Source organism: Equus quagga, chromosome 19 (assembly GCF_021613505.1).
Source record: "Equus quagga isolate Etosha38 chromosome 19, UCLA_HA_Equagga_1.0, whole genome shotgun sequence".
NCBI classification, from domain to species: Eukaryota; Metazoa; Chordata; class Mammalia; order Perissodactyla; family Equidae; genus Equus; species Equus quagga.
This window is the reverse complement of record NC_060285.1, coordinates 20218934-20237151: the sequence shown is the minus strand read 5'-3', so window position 1 is coordinate 20237151 and position 18218 is coordinate 20218934. Positions and strand designations below refer to the sequence as shown.

Here is an 18218-nt window from a genome sequence, read left to right as displayed (position 1 = left end):
CATCTCAAAACCATTAAGTTTCTTGCTAAGAATGGTGAAACTTTATAAAAGGCAGAGTCTGTTAAAGGAGTTAAGTTTTACATCATTTTTCAAGGTAAGCTTTACCCCATATTCTAGATGTTCTAAGAATGTTGAGACATCCAGTCAAAAGGAATTTGTGCCCCTGAAAATTAGGAAAACAGCATATATTTAAAGTATAGATGATAGAATACATTTTGGATAATTCTGTGATAAAACCAAAAGCATTATGTTTCCCTAGTCAATTCTTTTATGGAGCTGCTCAATCAATTACAGCCTAAAAAAATATATATATATATACACACACAGACACGCACATACACAGAACAAAATAGGAAAATAATTTTTCAAATCATCATTTTATTTAACAAAAGCAACAACTGGGACATTTCTAGAGTTTACCACATTTTTGATATAAAAATAAGGAATTCTCCAAAATATGTACTAAAAATACAAAATTTATGGATCTAAGGTACACAAAAAATTTATCTTACATTTCAGTCACCCAAAACAACAGCTTGTGGTCTCCTCCAATTGCACATAGTGGCAGAGTTCTATGCCAGGAAAGGCCAGATCCAACGGCTACAGAACCAATGAGGATGGGCTATAAAATATGTGAAGAATTAAAGAAGCTCAATAAATCAGCACAGTTAATAAATAAAAACTACCCTTCAACAATAAGAATGCACTGATAAATTGTCTTTGTTTATAGTGGAAACAGGATTAAAAAATATGCTCCTTCATAGGTGACATACACATTATTTGTCTGCAGCTGGCTGGACTGAGGGATCCAAATGAGCAATGAATAACTGATGCAGCCTAGACTCAAACAGTTTTGCTGTCTAAACCAACCAAGCAAGATTATTATATTTAAATGAAGGAGGAAACATAAGAAATATTGGCAAAAAGTCTGTCACTACCAGTGATTTCTTCTTACATGAATATTGGCAAAAAGTCTGTCACTACTGGTGATTTAAACATCGAAAAATGCCTTCTCTTTCCAATTTAAGCAGATAATAGACAGTCAAAAATGTCTTTACAGAGGGGCACATATGTATGGTGATGGAGAAAAATGAGATTACTGGGGGTGAGCATGATGAAGTGTATTCAGGAATTGATAAACAATAATCTACACCCGAAATTACACAATGTTATAAGCCATTATAATCCCAATAAAATTACTTAAAAAAAATAAAATAATGAGCACACTAAAAAAAAAAACCAGTCTTTACTTACACATTACAAATTTGGGGGCTATAAGGGGAAAAGTAGAAAATACAAATTTAAAAACACATGTCACAAAATGTCTCCACGTTACCTGAGGGTGTCCTAAATGATGGATTTGAAACTGGCTTGCCATTTTGCCAGGATAACCAGTGGTTGCAAACAAATTCTCATTAATTGTGGACCACCTAAGAAAAGACAAGGAAAAAAATAAGTACAGTATCCTACAGATAACTACAAGCTTTTCTGAAACAGGTTATTTCTTTCTGCACAAAACAATAATTTTATAACCCTAAATTAGTTAATATGGCTTTATAATTAGACTGAGAATTCCAGGCAAGTTAGCAGTAAGTATTTTCTCATTCTGTGAATATTTATTAAGTGCTTATTGTGTGCCATTTTGTTAAATTCCAAAGTTACACAAGGTTAGCAGTTCCTTTTTTATAAGGAAAGGGCTGACAGTGTGGTAGGAGACACAAAGAAGGCATGAGACAGATACAAAATACTCACAGTACAATAACATTAAAAAAACCCATTTAAGGTTCCTATTGACATTTGTTATAAAATTATTGATAAACTTATGTTTAAACTCCTTGGGATGATACAAACACCTAGAATATTTAAATATTTAAGTTTCTAGGCATCTTAGATACTGGAATACAATGAATCAACGAGTTACCAGGGGTTATAATGAAATTCCAACAACAGGCCCAGCATTATAATAAATGCAGTGGGGAAGATATAAGAGAAAAGAATTCGTGGACCAAAAAAAATGGCTCCAGTCTAGCTAATATTTTTAGGTGTAGCAGATATTATTAGTTGCTTGTCCAGTGTTGTTCTGCCCTTTTTCCATGTTAACTGAACTCCAACTATGTTTGGCACAGGGTGTTCAACTCCAAGGGATGAGACATAATTGGTTTAAGGCAATGATAGGAATCCCCATGAAAGGGGCTGCTTCCTCTCCTTTTTGGACAATGTGGCACGAGACTATGATGTCTGGAACTCTGATAGTCATCTTGTGACTGTGAAGCAAGAAGCCCAAAGCCTTGCCACTGAGGATGGCAGAGGGAAAGATCTGAACTCTCTCTCGTTTTTTTTAAAGATTTTATTTTTTTTTCCTTTTTCTTCCCAAAGTGCCCTGGTACATAGTTGTGTATTTTCAGTTGTGGGTCCTTCTAGTTGTGGCATGTGGGATGCCACCTCAGCATGGCTTGATGAGTGGTGCCATGTCTGTGTCCAGGATCCCAACCAGCAAAACCCTGGGCCACCGAAGCGGAGCGTGCAAATTTAACCACTCGGCCACAGGGTTGGCCCCTAGGTCTGAACTCTTGACGACACTGATGAGCTACTAAACCAATCCAGAGACTACCTCCTTCAGACTTCTTGTTAAGTACCATAGTTCATTGATTTTAAAATGAATATTTGCTCACATCTCTGAAATTAAGATGCATCTGACAATCTATGGCATTTTTACACTTAGTTGAACATATTTTTTTCTTAGGAGTACATATAATAACAGTGTCCCTAAATTCTACAATTTTATTGGGAGTATTTGAAATTTGATTGAATATTTTGTTGTTAGTGCTGTCCAGTCCATTCTGACTCCTACTGACCCTGTGTACAGCAGAATGAAACCCTGCCCAGTCTTTTTGTGCCATTCTCTTACCTTACAGTGCTATAATAGACAATGCTCTGGTGCTATTCATAGGGTTTTCATTACCGGTGGTATAGCTTTCAGCAGCACAGTATCACAGTAGCCACCATATGACAACTGACAGTTGGCGGGTGTGGTTCCCGGACCAGGAAGCCAAGCCATGGAGGTGAGAGTGCTGAATCTTAACCACTAGACCACCAGGGCTGGCTTGATGAAAGGAGCACATAATAAATGTTCTACTGCTTTCAGTCTCTTTGTTAATAAGCTTTCCTATTTGCTGAAAGTACCCTAATGACTACACTGTGCAATGGAATATTATGCAAAAATGAATGAAAAAGAAAAAGATAAACACGTATGTTAATTTAAGTGGAAAAAAGTTGCAGATATATACTATCGAGCGTGTTCTCATTTAAAGCACAGCAATGAGGTTTATATGCACAACATGATCCACCTGTATTTTATATCTGATGTCAGCACAAAAAATAAGGAAGCATATGCTTCAAATTATTGGGGTGGTATTGGTGGAGTGGCAACATGTTTCGTGTTTTATAAAATTTTTCAAAGAAAATATTGGAAAATAAATCACTCCCTCGCCCAGACCAAAAGACAAAAGCAAAGACTTAATTAGAAAAGCAAAATAACCATTTATAAAACAATCAGAAAAAAACAAAACAAATCCCAGTGCAAAGGGGAGGAGTGGGAAAGTATTCCAGGTGGTGGCACAGCACAAAAAAGTAACCAAACTCAAAAGATCAAATGATAACTCCAACGAAAATGGTACATCACCTGAATAAGCAGGCTCGATCCATGTGCACAGGTCTCTTATCTTGAGGGTAACTAAAAGATAATATTTTGCATTTTATGTATTATGGGCTGGTCTCAAGTAGAGGAACTTAAAGTTTAAGAAATATTTTCCCTTTAAAGGATACACTGCCCAATGTAGTTAAACTGTGACAAAATTCCAAATAGGCCCTGGATTATAATTGATGAAATATGATAAAGACATAAACGTGATTTAGAAGCATTACAGAACACCATCATTCCACAGGCCAGTGTTTTTCTTTTTTTAAACATAAGTAAACACTCTCAGATCAAAGATTCCTCCTCTGCCTTGTTCTTTCTGGTTACTCTCAAAGTAAACTTGCAAAGCATGGGTACCCCTCTCTGTTATGTAAAACCCCACAGCTTTGGACAGACTTGAGTTTGCTCGATCCATAGAGAGGCCCAGATATACAAGAATGGTCAATGGATCATTTAGCAACAGAGACTGATTTTTTTGGTAAGCAACAGATAAATATACTAAGGAAGTACCTGGACCGAGTAATATCCCAAATTAACCAATCATTCCCGGCAACAGCTCCAACTCTGAAGGTGTTTTTTAAGCACCAGTGTGCGGACATTAACGGCATCTGTTCTGATTCAAGAGATAAAATAGCCTGTTGGGCCAAAAGATCATAAAACCGGATTGTTCCATTCTTCTCTGCAACCATCAGCTGTAAGAAAGAAAAATAGAGAAAATTCAACTACCTAATTCACTAGCAAAATATGAGAAGTAGGCACAGATTCAATGTTATATAATAAAATATATATATAAAATAAAATTTGCATATATTACAAGTGGGAGATCAAATGCAAAGGAAGTAAGAGAAGCCTACGTAAAAATCTCTATCAAGTATTAAAAAACCTTACAGAAAATTGGCAAAGGAAAGCCTGAAGAACATTGTGTACAGTTTTAAATGACAATGTATAGTCACCAGGAAAAAGTGATCAGGCTACAGATTCATTCTAGGAAAAGTTACCTTTAAGTTATGTTGTCTAGAAAGGACAGCTAAGTGTGTTTCTCTCAACAGAGATATTCACGTGTTACACATCCTTATGCAATGTAAGTTTGTTTCCTGAAGGGAAGGCAGCATGGCATAGTGAAAGAGCAGACAGGCCTGGGGAGCAAGGCCGCCTCCTCCTCTTAAAAGCTGAATGACTTGGCCAAGTTACAAGGCTTTGATTGGCAGCTTCCTCATTTCTAAAATGGACATGTGAGGATAAGAGTAGCCACAGCATTGCTGTCATGATTAAATGAGTATTCTATGTAAAGCACCCGCACAATGCCTGACACATAGTAGCCACTCTCTCGATAAACAGTAGTTACTCTTACTTTGATATTTCCTTTATTCTAAAATACTACTGATTTAAGATGTTCAATAAATTAATTAGTTCCCTTCCTTCCTTTCCTTTCCCTCCCTCCCTCCCTAAGAAATACTTTATCAAATGTATAAATAATTATAAATTCCAATTTTACAAAATATTAAAATGTGAAAAAAATCTGTCTCTTAGACTCAAAGAAGTATAGCATTAGGATACCCATTTGTGGGAGTGAAGATACAGAGATTGCTGTGAATACATAAGTGCAAGGGTAGTTGCTGTCCGAACAAAATGGTTTGAAAAACTCTACATTTTCTGTAAATTTCTTACTTTTAAAGAATGTTCTTTTAATTCTGCTTATATTAAGGTGAAAACATTCCTGAAGGTGTGAAGTAGCAGTGGTGGCCTGGAAAGAATGTGAGACTTAGTGTCAAAAATCACTTTTATATCTTTTTGTGACTTTTATATCTTTTACTATTAAATGCTAGCATTTGCTTGGAGCTATCCAGATATATGTCTCTTTTGTGTAGTTTATATCTAATCATGGACCCATCTCTCTCTTTCTTCTCTGGCTGCCTCATTTTTGTCAAGACCAAGCATAACAGAACAAAAATTCTGGACTTGATCTGATATGGCAGACCACTGAGAACCACTAGATTGTTCTAGTACTAATAATAGCGTCAACAATGACAAGCAGCTAAAACTGAGTGCTTATTATGTGTCAGGTTCTCTTTTAAGGTCTTTATACTACTCACTCATTTAATTTTCATGAGCTCCATTTTACAAGATGAGCAAGTGCAGGCAGTGACTGAGAGAGCTTTCCTAACTTGCCAGAGATCACACAGCCAGTTAAGTGGTGAAACTCCAGGCAGTTACCTCCAGAGTCTATACTCTTAACCACTTCTCTGTCACCTTTCTTGAGTTTTTGAGTTTAGTAGTGACATGATGAAACTGATATTTTAAGACTAACCTAACTAAAGTAGGCATGAAGAATCAGAGTGGAGAGCCAAAGACTTTAGAACCAAGCTAAGGTTTGGCAAGAGTTGTACTTGTAAGAACAGAAAGATGAAGAATGCAACTTAAAGACAGAGAGGAATGTATTCTAGTAACAGTGAAGGAAAAATTAAAAGATCTGGAAAAGTTTGCGTACAGGGAAGGAAGATATCAAACATGATTTTAGGATTTTGAATTTACGTGATTTCGAGCAGGGACTTTCAAACATTCTGAAGCCATGGAAACAATAAAAAAAAAAAGGAGACAGGGTGGGGTGAAATTTTAATGATATATAGAGGAAAAATAGAAATTACATTCAAGCATATAGAAGAAAGGGATATGAAATAACCACAAATTCAGCATTAAGATATAACTTTTGGGATAGAGGTTGTAATAAATGTTTTCATTTCTCATCTAGGTCACAGCTTTTAAAAAATAGCCTATTGTATTTATAGGGGCTGGCCCGATGGCGCAGCAGTTAAGTTTGCACATTCCGCTTCAGCGGCCCAGGGTTCACTGGTTCAGATCCCAAGATGCGGACATGGCACCGCTTGGCAAGCTATGCTGTGGTAGGCGTCCCACATATAAAGTAGAGGAAGACGGGCATGGATGTTAGCTCAGGGCCAGTCTTCCTCAGCAAAAAGAGGAGGATTGGCAGCAGATGTTAGCTCAGGGCTAATCTTCCTCAAAAAAAAAAAAAAATAGCCTATTGTGTTTATATATGGTGACATTAATATTTTGGTAGAATCCTTGATTATGCTTCAAGTGGACTCACTGCTACAGGGGAGAAATCTAGGCATAAAATTAAATTTAGAACCTAGATTCAGAAATAATACATATGGAAATAATCCTGATATATGTGACATGAATAAATTAGAAAATTTCACTCATGCACATATACAGAGTATAATTCTACTGATGAAAGATCTAACAGGCCTGAAACAAGTTTCCACGGAACATCAGGGCTCAGACAGCACACTTACATAGTCAAGGACATCTCAGCTCAGGATTACTTCCTCTGTGAAGGCTGAGAGCAGACCTGATTAAGGCTTCTTGATGTCATCACTCTACTTACTAGTTTTTTTATTCCAACACTTAAAATCTGTGCTCCTGTATTTCCATGTTTTTCTTCCTTACAGGTCAGTGTGTAACTTAAGGGCAAGGACTTTATTCATTCTTTTACCCTCTATTACAATAAAAGGTACAGTGTAGGAGAGAACTACCCCTTGTAACAATTCACAAATATATAGTGAAAGAAGAGTTGGCAGAGGAGAAAGAAAAAGGGAAGACAGATGCAAAGATGCTCAAGTGGACTAGAATGCAGCTTTAAGGTCAGCTGAGCAGGGTTTCAAGAAAGAAATGATCAACAGTATAAAAAGCTGCCTTGAGATTAAGAATGGAAGAAAAGCCCACTGGATTTTTAAAAAAAATCACTGATGATTTCTGAGAGTAGTGGAGACTGAATGAGATTACAGAGTTAGTCCAAGAGACGGGGAACGAGGAACCGAAGTTAAAAGTTATGGGTGATGGGTTCAAACATTTAGAAATAAAAGGTTTGAAGAAGATAGATTAAAATTAAAAGGGAAGACAGAAGAATGTAATGGTCAAGAGCAAGAACTATGGAGCAGGCTGCTTGGGTTCAAATGCCAATTCTTCCAGTTAGTAGCTGTGTGGCTTTGGGTATGTTACTTAAGTTCTCTTTGTTTTGGTTTCCTTATCAGTAAAATGAAGATCATCACAGTACCTATCTCATAAGGTTGCCATGAGGGTTAAATGAGCTAACATACATGAAATGCTGACAACGGGCCAAGGATACGTAAGTACTACGTACGTGTTTTCTATGATTGATCAAACTTACCTTTTTGTGCAAGTACAAGGACAGAAAAGAGTCAATGTAAGAGAAGTATGAAGACATTAGAGGACTATGAGAGCAGGACGCGTAGGAACTAGCATGAGTCTAGGCAACTGAAGGATTAACTTTAAGAAGATGAATGCGGTAAGTTCTTAGATTCTAGGGAAAGATAAAAACAGAGTGATGCCCAAGAGAAAATACTGGGAAATGAGAGAACTCTTGTTGAAAGGCTCCCATTTTCTCAATGAAATAAGAGTGAAGGCCAGTTGATAATAACTTGCTGTGTACTTTAGAACTTTAGAAAGCTCTACTCTGAACAGGAATTGAATACAATCGCAGCCAGGACAGATTTGCCTTATATCCACTTGTGCTTTCTGTTTACACACATGGCGCACAAGCATGGATTTAACATTTTTTAACAAATACTGCTACTCGATAGTCTGGGCATCAGTTTTCAGGTTGTAACCTGTCAAAGGGCAGGAAAAGGATATTGTGAATAAAGGCCACTTATGGATGATAGTTGTCAAATAAAAACTTAATTATAGAGGACTTTTAAAGTACAGACTTCTAGACTAATCCAAATGCATTTGTGCCAATTAGAGACTCTGAGGTGGAAAAAGTCATTGATTAGTCTCCTCTATGTGTGCATGTATTGTATGTGTATACGTCTTTTCAGCTTGATAAAAGAAAGCTAAGTTATAAATAACCTTAAACGTTTCCTCAGGATGCCAGCACACACTCATCCCAGGGGAATGGAGAACGAAATGAGCTATCTGTATTCCTTCCAAGTTCCAAATCCTAATAAAAAAATAGGAGAATAATGTTAAATATCTTTGATATATCACTACTAAAAAATAAAATTTCCACGAATTTATTCAAAGCTATTAACTAGAGATTATAAGGTAGATATTTGTATTTAAAGTATATCTTTTAAAGAATATTATAATTACAATTATTTCAGAAAATGTGATAGAAGTATGAAGAATGTAAGTTTAACCATTACCACATTTTCTCTCTAATTAATTTAACACAGCAGCACAGTAACACAGTCACCGAATTTAATATACTCTTTATTTTGTGGACAGAGTCTTGAAGTTTCTAGGTTGCATTCCTACTTCAATGGTCATTTCAATTAACAATAATGCCTACCAGGGGTGCTTAAAACATGCCCTCCAAGTCCTCCTATTTTCAAAATAACATATAAAGAAGCTAGTAGGAGGTGATGTGAATTTAGGGAGACAGTAATTTTCCACAGTTGCTTATTCCTCATGCCTTTGGGTTTCTATGGCAGGGGCTACTTCCTATCTTATACCTTTTCTGATCTGGCTTACTTCCTCATTCTCTTTTTCAAAGGTGGTCTTGATTGACAGCTACTAAATTAAGGGTGGTGTGAAGGAAGAGGCACTTGGTTCCTCCCACTCTCCCTCTCCTCAATACTTACAAATCCATAGTAATAAGGATCAAGTTACTCACTGGCATGGCTTCCCATCACAATTTCTTTCCTATCCCCAGAGTGGAGTCAAGACTCAGAAATCTCCACAATGGCACTTTGTTGTGAGAAGTGCTATCTCCCACCCAGACTGCTAGTTCTCCAGCCCAATCTTCACACTCAGCCACTGTACATCTCACTGGTACAGCGTGTGGCACAGAGTTGGCATGGCAGGAGACAGAAGTTGGTGGGTGGTTGGCAAAGTGCCCACAGAATTCTGATCCCTAAGAATTGAACTAATTCATTAAAAATCTTTGGACTTTTTCTTCTAGGTTCTACAGATCACATCTCATTATGGACCATAAAACAATTTCAATAAACTTAAGGAAAATGTCTTTAAAGTCTAGGCAAAAACTTATTTCAAAGAAAATACACACATTTATTGGACAATGCTACTCTTCTGTGCCAAACCACACTATTTCAAATACTTTTTCTGCCTTGTAGAAATTATAGAGTCTCAAATCTTGAAATATCATAGCTAAACATGTAAACTAACAAAAGTTCTTCAAAATGATTATCTACTTGATTAAATAATTTAGAAGCATACTGTTTTCTCTTGCCAATACACCCTTTTAACAGTATTTACCATAGAAGGGAGACAATTACAATTCAATTGAAGAGGGGAATCACATTTACCAAGGGTTTATGCAATTGTGTTTTACTCCCCACAATGACTAAGATTATTAATTATGGCAACTGAATATTTCTTTCTTCTCTATTGCCTTTTGCATAATAAAGTGCTGGACTAGCATATATTTTACTACTTTTGAAATAGTAGGAATCTGTCTTGCGAATTCAGTGAGTCCCATGAGAGAATAGTTTAAAGGCTCCATTCTTTTGATCTTATTCTTTTGATCTAATTCTAATATGTATTTGACTTTTGTTTGCTGTTATATAAACTGAATAAACACATACTAGAATACTTTCATGATTTTTTCCTTTCAAATGGAGGAAACCAAAGAGGTAGAAAATATAGATAAAGATATTCTATAAAAACAGGTCAATTAATGAAGTGTATTCCTGCCCAATGAACCAAATTTTAGTTTAATTTTTAAATATTATTTTATCCTGAACAGAACCTAACATTAAAAAAAAAAAACTGACTTAAAAATGAGGAGGGTGATCCGGATTACTTTACAGGACTAGGGTAAAATGATTTATGATTTATAATTATATGCTTATTAAATAATTTTTAGTGGTCACACAATCCAAGTACTAAGTATGCAAAATACAACAAATTGGGTTGAAATGAGTTATCATAACTAAATTAGCTACAGATGGTACATATTACGTTGCTGTCTTATTTCCCCTTTTGATAGATTCCATAATTAAGCTCTTCTCAAATCCTTTTGTGGAGCTAAACTCATTTTTCTGTGTCTTTACTACATGGCTCATGTAGGTAATATTAGTTTCATCAGATAAAGTCACATGACTTTTACTTTTTTGATACCTTTTTTTGCAGTGCACCATACATAATAAAAACACAAACATCTTAAGCAGACAGCTCAAAGAGAACAGCACCCAAATTAAGAAACAGAGTATTTCCAGAACTCCAGAAGCCATCTTGTGCTTCTTTCCAGTCATATTTCCGTGCCCTCTTACAAAAGGTACCCACTACCCTGACTTCCAACACCATAGCTTACTTTTGCCTGTTTCGAACATCATAAAAATGAATCATATGTATGTTCTTAGTCTGGCATCTTTCACTCATCATTAGATTTTGTGAGATTTATCAACATTGTTGTATCTTATTGTACTTTGTTATTCTCATTCTGTATATAATATTCCATTAATTAAGTACACCGCCAATGTATTTATCTATTCTACTACTGACAGACATTTAGGTTGTTTCCAATTTTTGGTTATTACCAATAATGCCACTATAAACCTTACTGCACATGTCTTTTAGTGAATACAGACACCCACATAGCTATCCCTCTACTTACACACACACATGCACACCCACCCACCTGCTGGCTCCATACCAAGGAGTGGAATTGCTGGATTATAGCTTACAATTATGTTCAACTACAGTAGGATTTGTCAAATTGTTTTCCAGACTAGCTGTACCTCATTTTTCTTTTTGTCTCTCATATTTCTTTTTAATTATCAACTAAAAAAGCCTAAACTTTCTCTGATAAATTTTCTGACAAAAATAATCTTAAAACAATTAATTTGTCTGAATGGCAAAAGGTACAACTTTTCAGTTGGTCTTATTTGTAAGGCAAATTTCTCATATCATCCCTTTTTTCTTGTATTTTACATTATTTTCATGTATCGGTGTAAGGATAAATTGGCATCCGTTTTAAAATGTAGCGAACACAATGTGTAGTAAAAGCTCTCTTAATTGACCTACTTCTGACACACTCTTCCTTTATTCCTCTGTAGAACTGACAACAACAAGAAGGCTATTTTCTAAAAGGCTAACACGTGAGTTTGTTGCAGGCTCATCAAGAGGGAATAGGGGTTTTTTGCTTAGCAAAACACTGCTTGTAAGTGATGTAAACCCATGCTTATTAGTGTAATTACATAATTAATATTATATAAGCTAACAGAATATGAATTTGAAAGAGCTGTTTCAATGAAACTAAATTGATGGCAACTAACTAAAGATAAGTTTCTAATTGAAAAAAATGCTCTTAAATTAGGTATGTGTGAGTTACAAAAGATTAAGCAATAAAGATCATAAAAATCTACATATATTGAATTAAGACCGCTTTAGCAAGTGTTGTTTTCACAGTAGACACTGTATTATGGGTGTGGTTCATGCAAAAAAGAGGTCCAATGCTAATCAATGGACTCCTAACTTAAGAAGAAGAAGAAAAAAGTCTTGGCCTAATATCAAAAGATTGGCATGATGGCAAATTGGTATACTTTGATATATATGTTGTACATGAAAATAATGTAGGTAGTCATTCTGACATTCTTTTAAAATGATTTCCTGAGTTTACTGACTATTTAGTTATCAAAGGAATTATGGGTTTAGACCATATTGGATAAGAGAGTTTCCATTGTAATCCGAAAAAAACCCCCAGAAATTCAGAAATTAAAATTTTAATATTTCCAAATTTATTGCTAAGAAAGCTGTTCATATTAAATAAAATTACCTAAAAGTTAATTATAACCACAGAAGCAAACTTTTCAGGAAAGTGGTATATCACAGAAAGAGAAAAGCTATATGAGTTCATAGCCTTTGTAATACACATAATCAAACATATGGAAAGATAAATGATACCAGTGAAGAAAGTATAAAAATATAACATTATCAAGTTAAACTACCTTGACCAAAAGGCAGGAGCTTATATTAAACATATATAATTATTATATATGATATATGATATATATATATCACCTCTTTACAGGTTTGCAAGGGAAATTTCAAAGAAAAAGCTTTTAAGGTAAAGTTAATCTGCCAACATATTAAGAAGCCAATAATATAGACTGAATCAAAGGGCAGTGGAGATAGACAGCATCACTCTTCAAGTAAAATAAAATGACAGTTTGATCCAATCTGACTACAATTAGAACAAACATCCCCATCTCTCCCAACTCTGTAGTCCTAAGTAGAACTTTCAGATTTAGCTGTAAAATGTACAGATGAAGAGCTATCCAGATCTAAGATTATGAATTACACTTACTTTACTTTTGGTAGTTTATTGTTAAAATTATTGCCTCATTTCAGGCAGAGTGCTTTTCAGCAGAACATTAAGTATCCCTACCATATGGTATTTAATGGAACTGTCCCATCTAATTAATAAAAAGGTCCCATAATTTGGATGTTGGCGTACTGGGAATATCCTAGATATTCTCAAAGGTCTTTTAAGTTGACAATTAGTAGAGGGAGATGTTCCCTGTGAGAATTCAAAAGGAAATTTCCTCGCTAATACTCTGTTCTTTTTATTTGTTTGTTCTCTATTTTTTAATTGGCAGCTCATTGTCTATTAGGGAGTTCATTGTAGAAGGAAATTTCTGCTACCAAATGTTTTTGACAACAGACAAAAGAAGGAATGGATGACATTAAATGACACATCTGTATCCACTTGGCCCTCTCTAACTGGTAAAGAAAAATACAAACCACAATCTTTCTAAAAGACATGACTGGATCACATGAGTCACTGTATTGATTAATTAAATATGAAAGCAAGAACAAAAGTAATACTGGGTGTAGTTACAAGGATGAAAAGGCACTTTACAATGTTACTAGGTGCAGGAAAGTGTCCTCCAACATTTTTAGACAAGAAACACGGTATTCACTGAGTTCATGATAGCAAAATGAAGAGTTTCCTCTCTGATTTCCAAATACTCAGTCACTAAGTTACTCATCATGCTATGAATGACTGAAAAAAGGGAAAGACGGTATATTTCCTTAGTAAGTAAGCACACAGGAAGAAAAATGAAACAAATTACAAAATAATTTAGTGCTACCATATCCGATTTTAAGTGCAAAAAGAGTCAGAGGTAGGGAATCATATAAATGAAAACCTAGGGATTAGACAGACAAATCTTGACAGTCGGTATGGTAGGTTAGAGTGGTGACTAAACAAACTTTCTCAGCTTGTGGCTTAGACTATGGGGAAATTTGATAGCCAGGCAAAGCCTTAACAGTGGAGGCAACAAAATAGGATGATAGTAAAAAATAAGCATTTTGTAATGGGTACTTTCAGTATGTGTCAGTATTTCAAATATATTCAGAAATAAGATTAGACTAACTCTTTTTTTTTTTCACTACTTGAGACTACTAAGCAAGTAGTATTAATGATAAAAGAAATGGATTCCCATAAATTTTACGGACTTGAGAATAAGAAGAATTATAAGGGTGAAAATGAGAAATAATTTCATATGCTTAATATTTTACCCTTCAGTAATTAAAAACGAGTCAAAAATAGAGTCGATAATCAAAGGCTGTGTGTGTTTTGGAGGGGAGAGGAAGTGGCCTGTTTCATACATAAGACTAATAAGCCAACTATATCATACAAAAAATAATCTACTATTGTATGTCTTCATGAAGCCCTGGAAGGGTTAAAAAAATCCTATAAGCTTACATGTTGTTGCTGCATTTTGATTTCTTGAAATTATAAACAAATTCAGTAGACACTACAAGTTTATTATCACCGAGCTGAGAAACTACCTGAGGCCATCCCAGAGGAGAATTAACATCTTATTTAACTAACTTACAATTACACAAACAGATAGATTTTTGAAGGATAGGAATTATGAGAAATTTCATCAGATTTAAAAATAAAGCTCAAAATTAAACTCTCAACTGCAAAGAAACACCAGAAGGTAGTTTTCAAACAGATCATACGTAATGATTTCATCTTCAAGGAACTCAGAGTAAAAGAACTTTTCCTTTAACACAAACCTTAACACAAACATCAGTAATACTACTCAAGAAATATTAGCATTCCATTATTTCCAAGAAAAATTTTGATAGACTTTACAACTTAAAATTTGAACATATGCTATAAATGAGGCAAAGTAATCCTTATCAGTCACATAAACAGACTTTCAAAATAAACCTAAGAAATGTTTATGGATATGATTCTCATTTATATAATTCACTTACTGCAACCACATGAGGGCCACATGAAGCAAGCTTAAATTACTGCAATCACTGATATGGTAATACACTTTATGAAGTATTGGTTTCGTATTTCATCTACAAGGGCATATGAGAGAGAATAAAGAGCTGAATACCAGAGAGTGGTGTTACCAGTACACGATCATATACAATTTCAGAAAACTCTTTCATCACATTATAACTTTTACTCTCTTAGAAGCTTTCATTAACAAACTATTTCATTGCATTGAATTAAAAAAGTCTGCAAATGTGATCAACAGGTTTTAGTACAAGTTTTGGACAGTTCTTAATAAAGACACAGAATCTTTATGTTCCACTCGCTGGAGGGAAATGATTACCAAACTCAACACAAACTGCCTATTTTATCCCATTGTTAAAGCTCTTGTAAGAGCTAAACCATAATTGATCTTGATTTAAAATGTTACAAAAAATTAGAGGGAATTTTAGAAGACAAGCAGAGAACTTTATTTCTGAAATTCTTTAACCACAACATTATAATCAGTCATATAAATTCTCCTGATTTCACTTTGTACCTGGAATTATTGAGGTGCAGTTTATTTGCTTCTCAGTGGGGATTAACCTTCCAAGGAATGCTTCCTTGGCCTACCTTCAGAAGGCTCGGAGGCCCCTTCTTTTCTCTGTTTCCCACAACGACTATTTTTCAAAAGATCACATGTTTTGTGATCCCCGTTGGGGCATGGGTGGGAGGGGAACACTCGATCCTAACTATGGATCTTGAAGACGCTCGAATATACATGAAGAGAGGTAATACAGAAAGAACTTAGCTAGCACAGGGCACACAGGAGACATCTGATAAACATTCTTTTTCCTGTTGTAAAGTTTCTCAAAAAATAATACTATTGGCTTACTGAATATCTGAGATAATTCAGTATTCCCTTATCCAATGATTTGGTTATATTCCTGAAAAAAAATTTTATTCTTTATTTTTATATACCTCCACTTCTCCCAGTCTTTTTAAAAATGATGGCAGCTAGAACATGACAACTACTAACATCCCATGTTTTATGGACGAAGTGAATGGCACATTACATACCTCTATTATTTTAGTCTTAAACTAAGAATCCCTTGGTTTCTAGAAGCCAATTTTCCTTCACCATAAATTTTATCTAATATTTTAAAAGATTATTAGGGAGGAGGAGGAGAAAAGGGGTTTACTTCTGACATCCTTTGTAGTTACAGTGAGTACTGGGTCTTCTATTTCTTTTGTATCCCCCAAAGTACTAAATGTTGGCTATAGTAAACGTGTTTAATAAATACTTGTTGATCTGACTTGTTCTTACAGAACGGTACTGTTTTTAATATACAAAAACATCTGTTATTTGGCACTGACTGGGAAGAAGATGTTCTGTATTAGTGAGTTTTTAAAATAATAAACTTAACCCATTAAATACTTAAATACCATTTTTATCTTCTTTTGGAAGTAGGGGATAATAAATCTTTCTAAATGAATATGCACTTATTTACCTCTCAAATATAATTTTAACCTTCTTTTGATGATGCTGGGTCATAATTATGAACCTAGTATTTACATTTTCCTGTGTATATGCATATACATACATATATTTATGTGTATATGTGTGCATTTGTATATGGTGAACATGATGAGGGAGCATAAAGGAAATGGTGTAGAACATGAGGCTGAATGGCTAGCAATCCCATAATTTACTTGGGAATTTCTTTTCTTAAATACATCTCTTGTTGGATGCTTGCTTTGATAATGGCATCATTTTTATAAAGGTGTGGTGACAGATACAGAATTGTATTCATTCTTTCACCTGCTCAAGCACTGAGCACTCTTCCACAGGAGCACTCTTCTAGGAGCTGTGATGACCTAGATAGTAAAGCATGGCTGACCCTGCAAAACACCTTATTAGTGAGAAGGTCAGAGCAGTCTACCCTAGAATAATTTCCCTCATGCTCTAGAAAAGTCTGTTTCTTTTTACTCTTCTTTGTCATCTGAAAACTGGGCTAATGAAGTATGAATAAGGAACATGACATCTTCATTTCAAGAATTGGTACTAGAGTGCTTCAGCAAAGATATCTTTCAAAAATTACAAATTCTTCACAAGCAGAAGATGGTAGTCATGACGCTTGCAGGTTATTGTTTTTTTCCCCTGACTTTTGACAGTTTTATTATCATGCGTCTTGGAGAAGGTCTTTTTGCATTGAGATAATCGAGTGTTCTATTAGCTTCACAGATTTGTATATACAATTCCTTCCACAGGTTTGGGAAGTTCCCAGCTATTATATCTTTAAATAAGCTCTCTGCTCCCTTCTCTCTCTCTAGCCTCCTTCTGGAATACCCATTATCCTTATGCTGCCCTTCCTAATGGAGCCGAATAATTCTTTGTAGAATTTCTAATTTTTCAAAAACATCTTATTTCTCTCTCCTCTTCTACCTGCACCATTTCTATACCTCTATCTTTGACCTTGCTAATTCTCTTTTCCATAGGGTCTGCTCTATTTCCAGTGCTTTCTAGTGCATTCTTCACCTCACTTGTTTAGTTCTTCAGCTCTAGAATTTCTGTTTGGTTCTTTTTTAGAGTTTCTATTTCTTTGGTAAACTATTTCTTCTGCTTGTTGATTTTATTCCTGAGCTCACTGAACTGCCTTGCTGAGTTTTCTTGTAGCTTGTTGAGTTTCTTCATGACAGCCATTTTGAATTCTTTATCATTTAGATCACAATCTTCCATGACTTTGTTTTCTGGAGGACTGTTATTTCTGTTTTGTGATACTGTGCTATTGTGGCTTTTTGTGGGGACCAGTGAGTTATACTTCTGCCAGCACATTTGCGTAGCAAACACTTTTCTTATTTAGGTATAGCTTTGTTTGTTTTGATTCAAACTTTTAAACCAGTTGGAGATTAGAGGCCTTTCTTTTGTTTTTCAGTAGGTGGTGCCATAGTGCTAGTTTTTCGTTTCTCTTGCCTGAGCTGCCTCTGGCTATAATTGAGGATCTACACATTCCACCTTCCATAGTCTCTATCTGGGGTGTTGCTGGTACTCTCATCATCGTGGCCTGTGCCTCTGGGGGTCACTGATGCCTTACTGATGACTTGCTCTTGCCTGCACTGCTGTGGTGCTGGCTTGTCACCAGGTGTACAGGGATGGCTGATGCCTCTGCTGTGCATCTGGATCACCTGGGTTGAAAGCTTTGCTGCTGTGGTGGGGGCAGGGGCAGGATGGGGAGGGAGCCAGGTTTGTGGGGCACTGCCTCTGTTGTTGCCTGTTAACTTGTGGCTGTAGGC

General features: G+C 35.4%; 1 protein-coding gene across 1 annotated transcript in view; it reads right to left on the bottom strand.

Moving 5' to 3' along the window:
* Positions 1-358: 358 nt before the first annotated feature.
* The window catches only part of NUP37 (nucleoporin 37), a 46510-nt gene continuing 28650 nt past the window's right edge, over positions 359-18218 (bottom strand). Inside the window, exons 6-10 of the mRNA XM_046646843.1 lie at positions 8588-8678; positions 4208-4389; positions 3683-3733; positions 1337-1430; positions 359-622 (exon numbers count right to left, since the gene is read on the bottom strand). Coding sequence (XP_046502799.1) covers positions 509-622; positions 1337-1430; positions 3683-3733; positions 4208-4389; positions 8588-8678 — 532 coding nt within the window. The 3' untranslated portion in view covers positions 359-508. The remainder of the gene's footprint in view (positions 623-1336; positions 1431-3682; positions 3734-4207; positions 4390-8587; positions 8679-18218) is intronic.